Source organism: Rana temporaria, chromosome 4, assembly GCF_905171775.1.
Source record: "Rana temporaria chromosome 4, aRanTem1.1, whole genome shotgun sequence".
NCBI classification, from domain to species: Eukaryota; Metazoa; Chordata; class Amphibia; order Anura; family Ranidae; genus Rana; species Rana temporaria.
This window is the reverse complement of record NC_053492.1, coordinates 410,603,396-410,618,485: the sequence shown is the minus strand read 5'-3', so window position 1 is coordinate 410,618,485 and position 15,090 is coordinate 410,603,396. Positions and strand designations below refer to the sequence as shown.

The window sequence follows — 15,090 nt, the reverse complement described above, 5'->3', positions numbered from 1 at the left end:
AACGCGGTGACGTCTTCGACTACGACGAGGCAGCGCTCATCACATTCGATGCCGTCACCGCCATCTTGCTACACCCCACACTAAACTTGTATGCCACCGCGCATGCGTCGAACTCTGATCGAGCATGCGCAGGTTTACCTGGGACAGGTAAGCATACAGACGACAGGTTTTCTCGGCAGGAAACACTCTGCCAGGAAAACCCGACGAGAAAATAGAGATCAGGGTTCTCTATTTTTTCCAGTCGGGATTCTCGGCTATTTTCCTGATGGGAAAACTGCTAGGGAGCATACACACGGCCGGGGATTCCCGGCCAAATTCTCTCCTGGTAGTTTTCCTGCCGGGAAAACCGGTCGTGTGTAGGAGACTTTAGACCAGTGGTCTCCAAACTGTGAGCCCGGGGCCGGATGTGGCCCTTTTCTTGCCTTTATCCAGCCCTTGGAACATTATTCCTCCCACTGATACAAGACATTAATCTGCCATCTGACACCAATAACGGGGCACTATTTCTCCCATTGACACCAATAATGGGGCACTATTCCTCGCCCCCCCAATACCAAATGTGGCGATGTTTGCTTCCACTGATGCCAGGAAAATGTTGGCCCTCCAGCGGTGGTTCACCCTGCAGAACAACTTTTTAGCATAAAATTAGGCATAGTAGCGCGAGCTACAGTATGCCTGTCTTAACTTTTTTATCCCTGTACTCACTGTGTAATCGTGCATAGAAGATTCCGACTGCCCGCGGGGAATGGGCGTTCCTTTCAAGAGGGAGGGTGATTGACGGCCGGCTCTGGCACGTCACGCTCCCCGAAGACAGCCGGAGTAGGTCTCGGCTCTTCACGGCGCTTGCGCACAGACTATGCGCAGGCACCGTGAAGAGCCAAGCCTATTTCGGCTATTTCCGGAGAAGCGTGACGCGCCAGAGCCGGCCGTCAATCACCTTCCGTCTGGATTGGAACGCCCATTTCCCGTGGGCAGTCGGAATCTTCTATGTACGATTACACAGTGAGTACGGGGATAAAAAAATTAAGACAGGCATACTGTAGCTCGCGCTACTATGCCTAATTTTATGCTAGAAGAAAAAAATATATATTTTTTTTTTTTATAGGGTGAACCCCCGCTTTAAGTCTGAAGGACAATAAACCGGCCCTTTGTTTAAAAAGTTTGGAGACCCCTGCTTTAGACTCATGTACTGTGTTGGACAACGGTCCTCCCCATCTTCACTTTGAACCCTGTATTATTGAAAAATGTACTCAATTATTTACCCAAAAAAATTATAAAATTAATTATTAAAATAAAATATTGGAGGCCAATGAATCAGGACAAGAGTAAATTCGCATTTTCAGGAGAGGTTGGTTGAAAAGCATATCCCACTGATCTCTAGCAATTTCTTTAGAGAAGCCCATTAGTATTTACTATTTAGCATATGGGTTTTCAGAAAACCAGCTGTGAATTCATATAAATATACAAATGCTTTTAAAGAAAGAGAACGCTTCGGCATTCAGAAATTATACCGCAAGAATTTACATCTTTGCTGAATAACTGTAAATATACGTGTAATTCACCCCCAAAGGAAATCGTGAAATATAAAAAGCCATTTATTCCTTTTTCCACATTAATTTTCCTATAATGTTAAGGTCATAAGCATGCCAAAATCCCCTTAAAACCCTCGAACAATAACTGCTTTCTCTGAGAAGCTACAAAATATTGGAAGTTTTCTGTGAATACAAAGCGGCTCCCACCCTCCACCAACACAAGGTTTAAAATCCCATTCCACATCAGAAGGACATGAGGCTAAAACACGATGGAAGAAATACGGAGAATTTATGGAAAGTGAACAATTATTGGACGAATCTTGGAAATGCTTACCCATTCTTGAGATATGTAGTTTGTATTTTTCGAGTCTGCTGAGAAGTAGGAGAAGTCGTAGGTAAATGTTTTGTTCCGTTCTCGTCCAGAGTCCCCGGATATCCCATCCGGCAACTGTGCAAAAACAAAATATGCCTGGTTAGGAAAACATATTCCTGTTCTATCCGTGTACAGAACATCCCAGAGCACCCAGAGCACCAAGACAAGCATGATCCCTTTCCTAGGATTTTCACAGTACTAGTTCTTTTGGTTGTAAATATGTAGCTGGATTCAGGTATGCGGGCGCATCCTCCGGCGGCGTAGCGTATCGTATTTACGCTACGCCGTCGTAAGTTAGCAAGGCAAGTACTGTTTTCACAAAGTACTTGCCTGCTAAGTTACGGTGGCGTAGCGTAAATGGGGCCGGCGTAAGCGCGCCTAATTCAAATGAGGATGTGGGGGGCGTGTTTTATGTTTATGAAGTTTGACCTGACGTGATTGACGTTTTTTAAGAACCGCGCATGCGCCGTCCGTGTACATATCCCAGTGTGCATTGCAGCTAAGTACGCCGCACGGACGTATTGGTTTCGACGTGGACGTAAATTACGTCCAGCCCTATTCACGGACGACTTACGCAAACGACGTAACATTTTCAAATTTCGCCGCAGGAACGACGGCCATACTTAACATTACTAGTCCAGCTATTTGATGGAATAACTATACGCCTGAAAATGCCTTACGTAAACGGCGTATCTGTACTGCGTCGGCCGGGCGTACGTTCGTGAATCGGCGTATCTAGTGATTTACATATTCTACGCTGACCGCAATGGAAGCGCCACCTAGCGGCCAGCCTAAAAATTACACTTTAAGATACGAGGGTGTAAGACACTTACGCCGCTCGTATCTTAGCCTAATTTAAGCGTATCTGGTTACCAGAATACGCTTAAATTTGCGTCGGCGCAGATTCAGACTTAGGCCGGCGTATCTACTGATACGCCGGCCTAAGTCTTTCTGAATCTGCCTAATTAACTTTATGTACCGTATATACTCGAGTATAAGCCAAGTTTTTCAGCACATTTTTTTGCCAAGTGCCGAAAATGCCCCCCTCGGCTTATACTCGAGTCACCTTTTTGCGCCTGATCTTCCGGACTTTTGGGACCCGGTACAAACTTGCCACACATGTAGCCTCTTCCTGTACAAGTGTGCAAAGTTTGTTGTCCGGGGGACCTACAGCTGGGGAGCACCGATTTTTCAAAGCCTGTACCTCTTCCATAGACTCCCATGTTAAACGGTAATTTCTCCGGTGACTTTGGGGACCCGGTACCGGCCGGTCGTAGGTCCCCTGGACACAAATCTTAGCACACATTTCTCCTCTAGAAGTGTGCACAGTTTGTTGTCTGGGGGACCTACAGCTGGGGAGCACTGATTTTTCAAAGCCGGGCACCCCTTCCATAGACTCCCATGTTAAACGTCAGTCTAGTCATGGACACAGCGAGGCATGGGCACAGCGAGGCATGGGCACAGCGAGGCATGCAGATGGACACCCTAGGCTTACAGTGCCTTGCGAAAGTATTCGTCCCCCTTGAACTTTGCAACCTTTTGCCACATTTCAGGCTTCAAACATAAAGATATAAAACTGTAATTTTTTTTGAAGAATCAACAAGTGGGACACAATCATGAAGTCGAACGAAATTTATTGGATGCATTATTTGTTTACATATCAGGAAATACAGTGCAGCACACATACACCTCAGTACACCATCCATACATGTCACCAAGTGCCTGAGAATTTGTGAATGTGCAAGTGTGAGGAGCAATGCCTCATGGGACATGTAGTCCTGGGCAGGAAGTGAGTGGTTCTAAAGGCAGAATTTTTTTTTTTTTACCTTGCTATAGCGGGCGCTCTATACTATACTTTGCAGCTTGCTATTGAGGCACTCTGAGGCAGGAGGATCCAGAAGCATCGGTGAGGGATCTCAGAAGTGGAGGATCTGGGCTGCTCTGTGCAAAACCATTACACAGAGCACGCAAGTATAACAAGTTTGTTAAAAAAAAAAAAAAAATCACTTTTAAAGACTCTGTGCAGGGAAGATCAGCGTCTGAACCCAGAGAAAGTGGAGGTAATAGAAGGCATTACAATTACTGTAGTTGGTTATTTATATTTACCACTGCATATGGATATTTAAGAATTGCCTTTTTTTATTTACATATTAACTAAATTGTACACCACACTTTTTTTTTTTTTTTTTAAAGATTATCCGATTAGTCGATTAATCGAAACAAAAATCGGCCAACTAATCGATTATGAAAATAATCATTAGTTGCAGCCCTAATACCCAATAAAAAGTGAATAAAAATAAATCTAAATTTCTTTATGAAATTTAGGTCAATATGTATTCCGCTACATATTTTTGGTAAAAAAATAAATAAATCACAATAAGAGTATATTGATTGTACAGTTGTGTTAAAAAGTATTTGTCCCCGTCCTGATTTTTCATAATTTTTTTGCATATTTCTCACACTTAAATGATTCAGATCATAAAACAAATTTTAATATTACACAAAAAGATAACCTGAGTAAATCCAAATGCAGTTTTAAAATGTGTGGACTGAAACCTGGACACATGATTCAAATCCCGGACAGGTGGCAACCCTACCTGCCCTTCGTCAGTTTAAAGGGGTTGTAAAGGTAAAAAAATAAAAAGTTCCCCCCTAAATAGCTTCCTTTACCTTAGTGCAGTCCTCCTTCACTTACCTCATCCTTACATTTTGCTTTTAAATGTCCTTATTTCTTCTGAGAAATCCTCACTTCCTGTTCTTCTGTCTGTAACTACACACAGTAATAGGAGGCTTTCTACCTGGTGTGGAGAAAGCCTCGAGGGGGAAATGGCGAGCAGAAGTGTCAGGATGACCACTAACACACAGCTCCTTTCTCTATCTGCAAAGTAGAGAGTGTCCTGACTTGCCTGCTCGCCCCCTCCGCCCTCAAGAGGCTTTCTCCACACCAGGGAGAAAGCCTTGCATTACTGTGTGTAGTTACAGACAGAAGAATAGGAAGTGAGCATTTCTCAGAAGAAATAAGGACATTTAAAAGCAAAATGGAAGGGTGAGGTAAGTGAAGGAGGACTGCACTAAGGTAAAGAAAGCTATTTAGGGGGGAATTTTAATATTTTTTACCTTTACAACCCCTTTAAGTCTTTATTCATTACTAAAACCAGTAATATTCAAAAAAAGAGGCAATGATTTAATATGATAAAGACTAGATACATTTACCGTATATACTCAACTATAAGCAGACTTTTTCAGCACATTTTTTTGTGCTGGAAAAGCCCCCCTCGGCTTATACTCGAGTCTCCCGCTGTTTCATGCAGTCCAGTGTAACAAAGCCCCGCCTCCTCTTCCTCCTCATCCTTGATAGAGTGAAAACTGAACACTGACTCACTGCTGGGAAACTGAATCACTGTTCCGTCTATCACAGACGAGGAGGAAGAGGGGCTTTGTTACACTGGACGGCCGCCGACTGCAGTTAGGACTGCACGACACAGCAGACACAGCGGGAGATCGAGTACATGAGGCATGCAGATGGGCACTGTGAGGAATGCAGATGGGCACAGGGAGGCACAATGAGGCTGCAAATGGGCACAGTGAGGCATGCAGATGGGCACAGTGAGGCACTAGGAGGCTGCAGATGAGCACAGTGAGGAACTATGAGGCTGCAGATGGCCACAGTGAGGAACTATGAGGCTGCAGATGGGCACAGTAAAGGCTGCAGATGGGCACAGTAAAGGCTGCAGATGGGCACAGTGAGGAACAATGAGGCATGCAGATGGGCACCGTGAGGCATGCAGATGGGCACCGTGAGGCATGCAGATGGGCACTGTGATGCATGCAGATGGGCACCGTGAGGCATGCAGATGGGCACCGTGAGGCATGCAGATGGGCACCGTGAGGCACTATGAGGCTGCAGATGGGCACATTGAGGAACTATGAGGCTGCAGATGGGCACAGTAAAGGCTGCAGATGGGCACAGTGAGGAACAATGAGGCTGCAAATGGGCACAGTTAGGCATGCAGATGGGCACAGTGAGGAACAATGAGGCTGCAAATGGGCACAGTGAGGCTGCAGATGGGCACAGTGAGGCATGCAGATGGGCACAGTGAGGCATGCAGATGGGCACAGTGAGGCATGCAGATGGGCACAGTGAGGCACAATGAGGCTGCAAATGAGCACAGTGAGGCTGCAGATGGGCACAGTGAGGCACAATGAGACTGCAAATGAGCACAGTGAGGCTGCAGATGGGCACAGTGAGGAACAATGAGGCTGCAGATGAGCACAGTGAGGTTGCAGATGGGCACAGTGAGGAACAATGAGGCTGCAGATTGGCACAGAGAGGCATGCAGATGGGCATTGTTGACCCTCTTTTCCACTTACAGTAGCTGCTGCATTTCCCACCCTAGGCTTATACTCGAGTCAATAAGTTTTACCCAGTTTTTGTGGCAAAATTAGGTGCCTCGGCTTATACTCGCGTATATACGGTATGTAGTCTTACAGATACAACCAGCTGTTTGAGGGCAAACATAATGAAGACGCGGCCCACAAATAAATTGCGTTTGACACTCCTGTACTTGTGTCTCTTCTCCTCTCCTCTCCATCCACTCACATGCAAACATTTGTCCGACCCAAAAACCTGTTTGTGTGAGAACTGTAAAACCTGAATGCCTGAGAATAAACTCGCCCTTTGTATAACCAAGACGTCACATAAGCCCCGGGCCAAGACGAAGGGTCACTCACAGAACAGCTTCAATAACTAATTGCCTTATAATTAGTCGTATGCATCTTTTCAGAACTTTGCCTTCTCTACCATTTACGAATTAGAGCCACAGGCTTTCTTCTCTATAGTATCCCGAACTTTCCAGAACAAGAAAGACCACATTTTTCCTTCACAACCTGAAGATAGGTAATCCCTGTTTTGTTGCTTTTTGGTACAGTTCATTGCTTCAAGCCCAAAGATGAAATGGCCAAACAACCTATCGTGTGTCAGTTTAAAGAGCAATTCACAGCACAGGGCTTAGTCTATAATTATTTCTATCATCCAAGGCAAACAAGAGAGAGCCGGGACAGAGATACCAATCCTGCAACTATTTTCCAATTACAGTGACTAATGCCGTCAAAAAGCAATGCACTTCACACCCAAGACAATTCAAAGAGAAAAAGAAGGGGGGGGGGGGGGCTAGCTGCTGAGAAAGAACTATAAAAAGGATTTATATCAACCTGGAAGATACTAAATAAAAAGATTTGTTTGGTTTAAATATTATTAACTAGTAATTTCTTGTACTTTGAATGAATGCTGTAGAGCAGTGGTCACCAACCTTTCGGAACTCACAGACCACTACATAGTAAGGTCAGGAAAAAAGACAAGTCTATCTAGTTCAACCAAAAAAATAAAAAATAAAATACAACCCCATGAACAGTATTTTACAAAAGTGAGTACACCCCTCCCATTTTTGTAAATATTTTACAGTGAGTGTACAGCTTGTATAACAGTGTCAATTTGCTTTCCCCTCAAAATAACTCAACACACAGCCATTAAAGTGGAGTTCCACCCATAAATATAAAACATTACATCAGTAGTTTTAAAAAAAATGTCATTAGTCCTTTAAGAAAAAAAAAATGTTTTAGATGCCTTCAAAGTGTTGTTGCTAGGCAGAATAGTTAATCTTCCCTCTTCCTGCACCTAGGTGCTTAAGCTTCCTAACCTACACCGCACAGACTCCTGGGAATGTAGTGGGTGTAACTTTCCAGGAGTCTGTGCACTCCCCAGTCTTGAAGAATCATGTGACTTGGACAGTACAGGTGCTGAAACGTGATCTGAAACCTATTACACTGCTTGTGCAGCACTGAGCATGTGCGAGATCTGCAAGGCTGAAATCCAGGAAGTCATACAGTCTGGCTTCATGATGCCCACACTTAAGATGGCCCCAGTCAATTTCTATTTTATAAAGTGTCTAAATGCTGTAACAACCTAACAAAACGGACCTTAGTTTACAGACTAACTTTACTAGAATACATTAAGCTTGTGTATTACAGGGGTATTTATATTTAAAAAGTGAAATTGTGGCCGTAACTCCGCTTTAATGTCTAAACCACATGAAAATGTCCAAATTGGGCCCAAAGTGTCAATATTTTGTGTGGCCACCATTATTTTCCAGCACTGAATTAACCCTCTTGGGCATGGAGTTCACCAGAGCTTCACAGGTGGCCACTGGTGTCCTCTTCCACTCCTCCATGACAACATCACAGAGCTGGTGGAGGTTAGAGACCTTGCGCTCCTACACCTTCCGCTTGAGGATGTCCCACAGATGCTCAATAGGGTTTAGGTCTGGAGACATGCTTGGCCAGTCCATCACCTTTACCCTTAGCTTCTTTAGCAAGGCAGTGGGCATCTTGGAGGTGTGTTTGGGGTTGTTATAATGGAATAATGCCCTGCGGCCCAGTCTCTGAAGGGAGGGGATCATGCTCTGCTTCAGTATGTCACAGTACATGTTGCCATTCATGATTCCCTCAATGAACTGTAGCTCCCAGTGTTGGCAGCACTCATGCAGCCCCAGGCCATGACAATCCCACCACAATGCTTGACTGTAGGCAAGACACGCTTGTCTTTGTACTCTTCACCTGGTTACCACCACACACGCTTGACACCATCTGAACCAAATAAGTTTATCTTGGTCTCATCATACCACAGGACATAGTTCCAGTAATCCATGTCCTTAGCCTGCTTGCCTTCAGCAAACTGTTTGCAGGCTTTCTTGTGCATCATCTTTAGAAGAGGCTTCCTTCTGGGACGACAGCCACGAATACAAATTTAATGCAGTGTGCGGCATATGGTCTGAGCACTGACAGGCTGACCCCCCACCCATTCAACCTCTTCAGCAATGCTGGCAGCACTCATTTGTCCATTTCCCAAAGATAACCTCTGGATATGACGCTGAGCATGTGCACTCACTTTCTTTGGTCGACCATGGCGAGGCCTTTTCAGAGTTAAACCTGTCCTGTTAAACCTCAGCATGGTCTTGGCCACCGTGCTGCAGTTCAGTTTCAGGGTCTTAGCAATCTTCTTATAGCCTATGCCATCTTTATGTAGAGCAACAAGTCTTTTTTCAGATCCTCAGAGAGTTCTTTGCCATGAGGTGCCATGTTGAACCTCCAGGAACCAGTATGAGAGAGAGTGAGAGCGATAACCAGGGCCGATCCTAGGTAGGGTGCACAGGGTGAATTGCACCCAGGCGCCTGCAGAGGTGGGGGTGCCGAAATGCCAGAGTTCTCCCCTCCCTCCTTGTTTGTGTCCGTCCAGAACTGATTTGTGAGCATAGGGCAGCCCGTCCTCATATGTGTCTCTAACTGTAGGGGGGCGGGGCTGGACGTGTGACATCATTGATCCGTCTTTCCCTATATCAGGGAACAGACGATCAATGACACTGCCACAGTGAAGAACAGGGAAGGTGTGTTTACACACACCTCTCCCCAATCTCCAGCTCCGGTGACCGATCGCGGGACACCGGTGTCGATCGGGTCCTCGGGTCCCACGGGCACGGAGCTTAGGACCGGGTCGCGAGCGCACCGCCGGTGGCGCGTTCGCGACCTCGCGGCTGGGCTTAAAGAGACACGTACAGGTACGTGATTGTGCCCAGCCGTGCCATTCTGCTGACGTACAACGACGTACATCGGCGTGAAAAAAAAAAAAAAAGTGCCCATCTTCACAAAAACATCACCTACAAAAAAAAAGTATGGAGGATTTGTCCACAGAACAATGAATGCTGAATAATGCACACTGCACAGGCATTTGCGTTGTATCCTCTATATACAGGAATTTGAAGGTATTTCCCGTAATCTCCCTGAAACTTTAATGTAATAGCCAAGCGGAGGATGAAAAGCTTTGCGCTGGCAGCACTTTTCGTCTTGTCCATTACATCTGAACCCAAGACCTCAATCGGCAAACGCCGTATATAGATGCACAGTATACATTTACTATGGCTGTCTGGCGCAGGGCAACCTGAACTGCAATATACTTCCGTAGGCCATTATACGTTCTCATTAATTCCGCCTTACTTGAATATAATTATAATAAAAAAAGGCATACAGGCAGATTACAAAATACACTTCTCTCCAGATGAAACCCTTGGGTGCCACTAAAAGTGCCGCATTCATCAACAAATAAATATTGGATCGCACTTGCCTTCATATTGGTAATTGTTGTTTTCTTGCCTTCCATTCCAATAATAAATTTAGCCTCCAGATCCTTCTCCCTGAAGAACAAATAAAAGAATGTGTTAAGGCCGACAGCATCGTTTGTTCTCAAAATGTTTGTGCATATAATCTCTGCGCACATTCATACAGACATTCCACAAAGTATGTTTAATATTCTTATACTGCAGCGTATGCACAGAGGTAACATAACGGCGCAGAAAGGACACATCTGTTACTGGCAATGAGTCCATCCAGGATTGGAAGTACAGGCCTATGTAAAGGAAACACCCCCTTTATACATTAGAAAAATCACAGATGCTTACCATGTGCTTGTATTTTTATTTAAAGCTAAACTCCAGGCAGATACAAAAGACACTTGACCTCCGGAAGATTTACCCCCCTTCATAACCAGGCCACTTTTTGCGCTGCGGCACTTCTTTATAACAAGAGAAAAAGAGAAAACACTGCGGTACTTTAAGGCCCCTTTCACACTGGGGTGGGAGGTGCGGTGGCGGTAAAGCAACACTATTTTTAGCGGCGCTTTACCGTTGGAATTGTGGAGGTATTCGGCCGCTAGCGGTGCGTTGTTACCCCCCGCTAGCGTCTGGAAAAGGGTTAATACCGTCCGCAATGCTCCTCTGCATAATAATAATAATAGCAAGGGCGGCAACAATAGCTGGACTGCGATACTGCGGCGGACAAAATCAGACCCCAACTGACACTTTGCCGGTACCAGTGACAACAAGTATACCGCGATCAGTGCTAAAAATATGCACTGTACGAATGACAATGGCTGGGAAGGGGTTAAAACATCTAGGGCGATCAAAGGGTTAAAGTGATACTAAAGTCTTGTGGTGTTTTTTTTTTCTTTAAAAATAAAACATAATTAAACCTACCTGCTTTTTACAGTGGTTTTGCACAGAGCAGCCCAGATCCTTCTCTTCTTCAGTCCCCCACCGGCTCTCCTGGCCCCTCCCTCCTGTTGAGTGTCTCCACAGCAAGCAGATTGCTATGGGGGCACCCGAGCTGAGCCACAGCTGTGTGTGTCCATTCAGACACGGAGCTCCGCCACCTCTCTTCTCCTGATTGGCCAACTGACTTTGATTGACAGCAGCGGGAGCCAACGGTGGCGCCCTCTGCTGTGTCTCAGCCAGCCAATCAGGAGTGAGAGTCCCAGACGGCTGAGGCACTCGTGGACATCGCTGGGATAGAGGTGGGGCTCAGGTAAGTATTAGGGGGGGGGGCTGCTGCACACAGAAGGTTTTTTATCTTGATGCATAGAATGCATTAGGATAAAAAAACCTGCCTTTAGAATCACTTTAACTATGTATAACAAAGAAAAAACCGCGCCCCGCTAACAGTCCATAAATATACACAGTCTATGAGGGTGTATTGCGTTCGTATTGAAAGGAATTTCACAAGTACATCCGGATCTTTCCTAACTATGATGGCTCCTCCAATCCGCAACCCAAAAATATCACACTCAGAATGACCCGGAGTATATGACAAAGAGAGCCGCTTACCGGAAGGCAAGCGGTTAGGGCAGATGGCTATAACCCAGCCTAGGCCTTTTGTCCCTGAGGTTTGTACCAGGAAGTCATCCGTCCTCTGAGAATGTTGTCCTCAGCTCCACCGTGTTTATCAGAAGAGAGCAAATGACAGGCAGTTGGCTTTAACCCAGCCTAGGTCCTTGGCTCCTTGCAGTGTGAAGTCCTCCGTCCCCTAAGTACTAGGTTTCCAAAATCGAGCGATAAAATATTCTGACAAAGTTGCCGGCCAGCATAACATGGAGCCCTACTCCTTGCGTGGTGACGTCACTGAGTGATCCTCCCAGACGCGTTTCGTCACTATAGGACGTTGTCAAATGGGGGTCATTTGACAACGTCCTATAGTGACGAAACGCGTCTGGGAGGATCACTCAGTGACGTCACCACGCAAGGAGTAGGGCTCCATGTTATGCCGGCCGGCAACTTTGTCAGAATATTTTATCGCTCGATTTTGGAAACCTAGTACTTAGGGGACGGAGGACTTCACACTGCAAGGAGCCAAGGACCTAGGCTGGGTTAAAGCCAACTGCCTGTCATTTGCTCTCTTCTGATAAACACGGTGGAGCTGAGGACAACATTCTCAGAGGACGGATGACTTCCTGGTACAAACCTCAGGGACAAAAGGCCTAGGCTGGGTTATAGCCATCTGCCCTAACCGCTTGCCTTCCGGTAAGCGGCTCTCTTTGTCATATACTCCGGGTCATTCTGAGTGTGATATTTTTGGGTTGCGGATTGGAGGAGCCATCATAGTTAGGAAAGATCCGGATGTACTTGTGAAATTCCTTTCAATACGAACGCAATACACCCTCATAGACTGTGTATATTTATGGACTGTTAGCGGGGCGCGGTTTTTTCTTTGTTATATTTCCTTTGTGATTCACACGCCAGCTGCTGCCCAGGGTTAAGGGGTGGGGTGTCTTCTAGCGCGGTTTTTTTTGTTTACTTTAACTATGTGCCTAGCCTGTATTTTTGTGTACACAGTGTGATGCTTTCACTAGGGGAAGAGATGGATTCTATTCCCTGCTTTGCAGAGACATGGGATCATTCAGGTGGGAGGTCGGAGGGGTAGTAAAACCAGGTGGCTGAGCTACAGATTTTATCAACCCCCCCCCTGCCGTCAACCTGAACTGTACAGAATAAGGTTGTTCACATGTCGTCGCTGCTGCATTTTTAACTCAGGCTGTAGAGTTTGCTTGTCAAAACTATCCTATTGAGTTTAATAGGGATGTGCTGCAACACGCGGGTTCCTCTCCTAGATGGACAGCGTCTCCCCGCAGGGATGTAGTCCCAAGGGAGGGGGCGAGCACACTGACTAACCCCCAGCCAGAACGGCTCAGATGATGGGGGCAAGCTTACTGAGGAGGAACAGGAAGTGAGAAATTCAGACAAAAAAAAAAAAAACATTTATAGGTAGATTCACAGAGAGTTAGGGCGGCGTATCAGTAGATACGCCGTCGTAACTCTGATTCTACGCTGTCGTAAATTTAAGCGTATTCTGGAAACCAGATACGCTTAAATTAGGCTAAGATACAAGCGGCGTAAGACTCCTACGCCGTCGTATCTTAGGGTGCATATTTACGCTGGCCGCTAGGTGGCGCTCTCGTTGAGTTTGGCGTAGAATATGCAAATTACTAGATTTACGAACGTACGTGCGCCTGTCGCAATTAGTTACGCCGTTTACGTTAGAGATACGCCGGCGTAAAGATAAAGCTGCTCCCTAGGTGGCGCAGCCCATGCAAGGTATGAACGTCGAAACAGGCCTATCTTTTTATGTCGTTTGCGTAAGTCGTACGCGAATCGGGCTGGACGTAATTTACGTTCACGTCGAAACGGTGTACTTTGGAGCAATGCACACTGGGATATGTCCATGGACGGCGCATGCGCCGTTCGTAAAAAACATCAATCACATCGGGTCACCAGTCATTTACATAAAACACGCCCCCTTGTTCCACATTTGAATTAGGCACGCTAAGGCCGGCCCATTTACGCTACGCCCCTGTAACTTAGGAGGCAAGTGCTTTGTGAATACAGCACTTGCCTCTCTGACTTATGGCGGCGTAGCGTATATGCTATACGCTACGCCGCCTCAAAAGTGAGCCGCCCTACCTGAATCCAGCTATTAGAAGGGGAATCGAAGGAAAAGGTAAGTGAACCAACAATGCACTAGCTTTAAAGGACCCTATTTAGAAAATAAAAAAATAACCTTTACAACCCCCTTTAACTTGTGACATTACTTTGCCTGTGTAGATGCAGAGGTGTGGGAGGAGCCCAACAGGCTCCACCCACTACAGACTGCATGCAGAAAACCAGAGGAGGGGGAGGAGACACGACCAGTCATCCTGCACCAGGAGAGAGAGTGGCAGTGACCGGTCTTTATTATAGGAATGTTCTGCACAGGGGTAAAGTCTCACACTGGATAACTACACAGATCTGGAAGAAATACACAACACAGACCAAGAATCATTAAAGCGGATCTCCGCCGGAAAAAAATATATTAAAAGCCAGTAGCTACATATACTGCAGCTGCTGACTTTTAATATCAGGGCACTTACCTGTCCTGGAGTCCAGCGCTTCACTGCCCGATTCCCTACGGTGCATGCGCGAGCTGCGCGTGCGCCGTCCTGACTGGTCCCCGAGTGTTTCCCAGAACACAGCGGGCGGGGGCAGGAAGTGACGTTACTCCCCCGCAGAGAGGACTCCCGGAAGTGGGTGCAAATACCTGTCTTTGACAGGTACCTGCACCCCCCTCCCCCTCTGAAAGGTGTCAAATGTGCCACCGGAGGGGAGGGTTCCGATGAGCGGAAGTTCCACTATAGGGTGGAGCTCCGCTTTAAGAATACTTTTATTTTTACTGCATTTTTTGATCCTGGAGTTCAGCTTTAAAACATTACACAATGTCAAACAGGGAGATCCTAGAATGCTCAACAAGAACGCCATCACAATAGTATGTGTGTGTGGAAAAACAGAAGCTAAAAATAAAGAATGAGGTATAAAAAGGTAATGATGGTCTAGGAAAGGTGATTCATCACATCGCAGCCTAGCATTGTGTGGGAATTGCTCTCCCTCATCACATGAGCACATGGGGCAGCGAGCCAATTCAAACCAAACTACGCCCATCATTAGCACCTAAAAACATACAAGACAGACACAATTTCTACACAGAAAAAAAAACACAGATGCATTTAAAGGGACCCTCCACATATAAACTTCATCTTCTGCTGGCAGTAGCCATACTAGCCAAATCTCTATACAGAAAAGCAGCCAGATTTAATACCCATATTTTGTATATTTATAGCCAGATTCAAGGCGGCGTAGCGTATCGTATTTACGCTACGCCGCCTTAAGTCAGAGAGGCAAGTACTGTATTCACAAAGCACTTGCCTCCTAAGTTACGGCGGCGTAGCGTGAATGGGCCGGCGTAAGCGCACCTAATCCAAATGAGGAACAGGGGGGG

The 15,090-nt window shown here is 46.0% G+C and overlaps 1 protein-coding gene across 2 annotated transcripts in view; it reads right to left on the bottom strand.

Moving 5' to 3' along the window:
- KIF16B (kinesin family member 16B) overlaps nt 1-15,090 on the bottom strand; it is a 452,854-nt gene that overhangs the window by 393,985 nt on the left and 43,779 nt on the right. For both annotated transcript variants that reach the window (XM_040351273.1, XM_040351274.1), the window contains exons 2-3: nt 10,079-10,148; nt 1,867-1,980 (exon numbers count right to left, since the gene is read on the bottom strand). In XM_040351273.1, the coding sequence (XP_040207207.1) occupies nt 1,867-1,980; nt 10,079-10,148 (184 nt within the window). The remainder of the gene's footprint in view (nt 1-1,866; nt 1,981-10,078; nt 10,149-15,090) is intronic.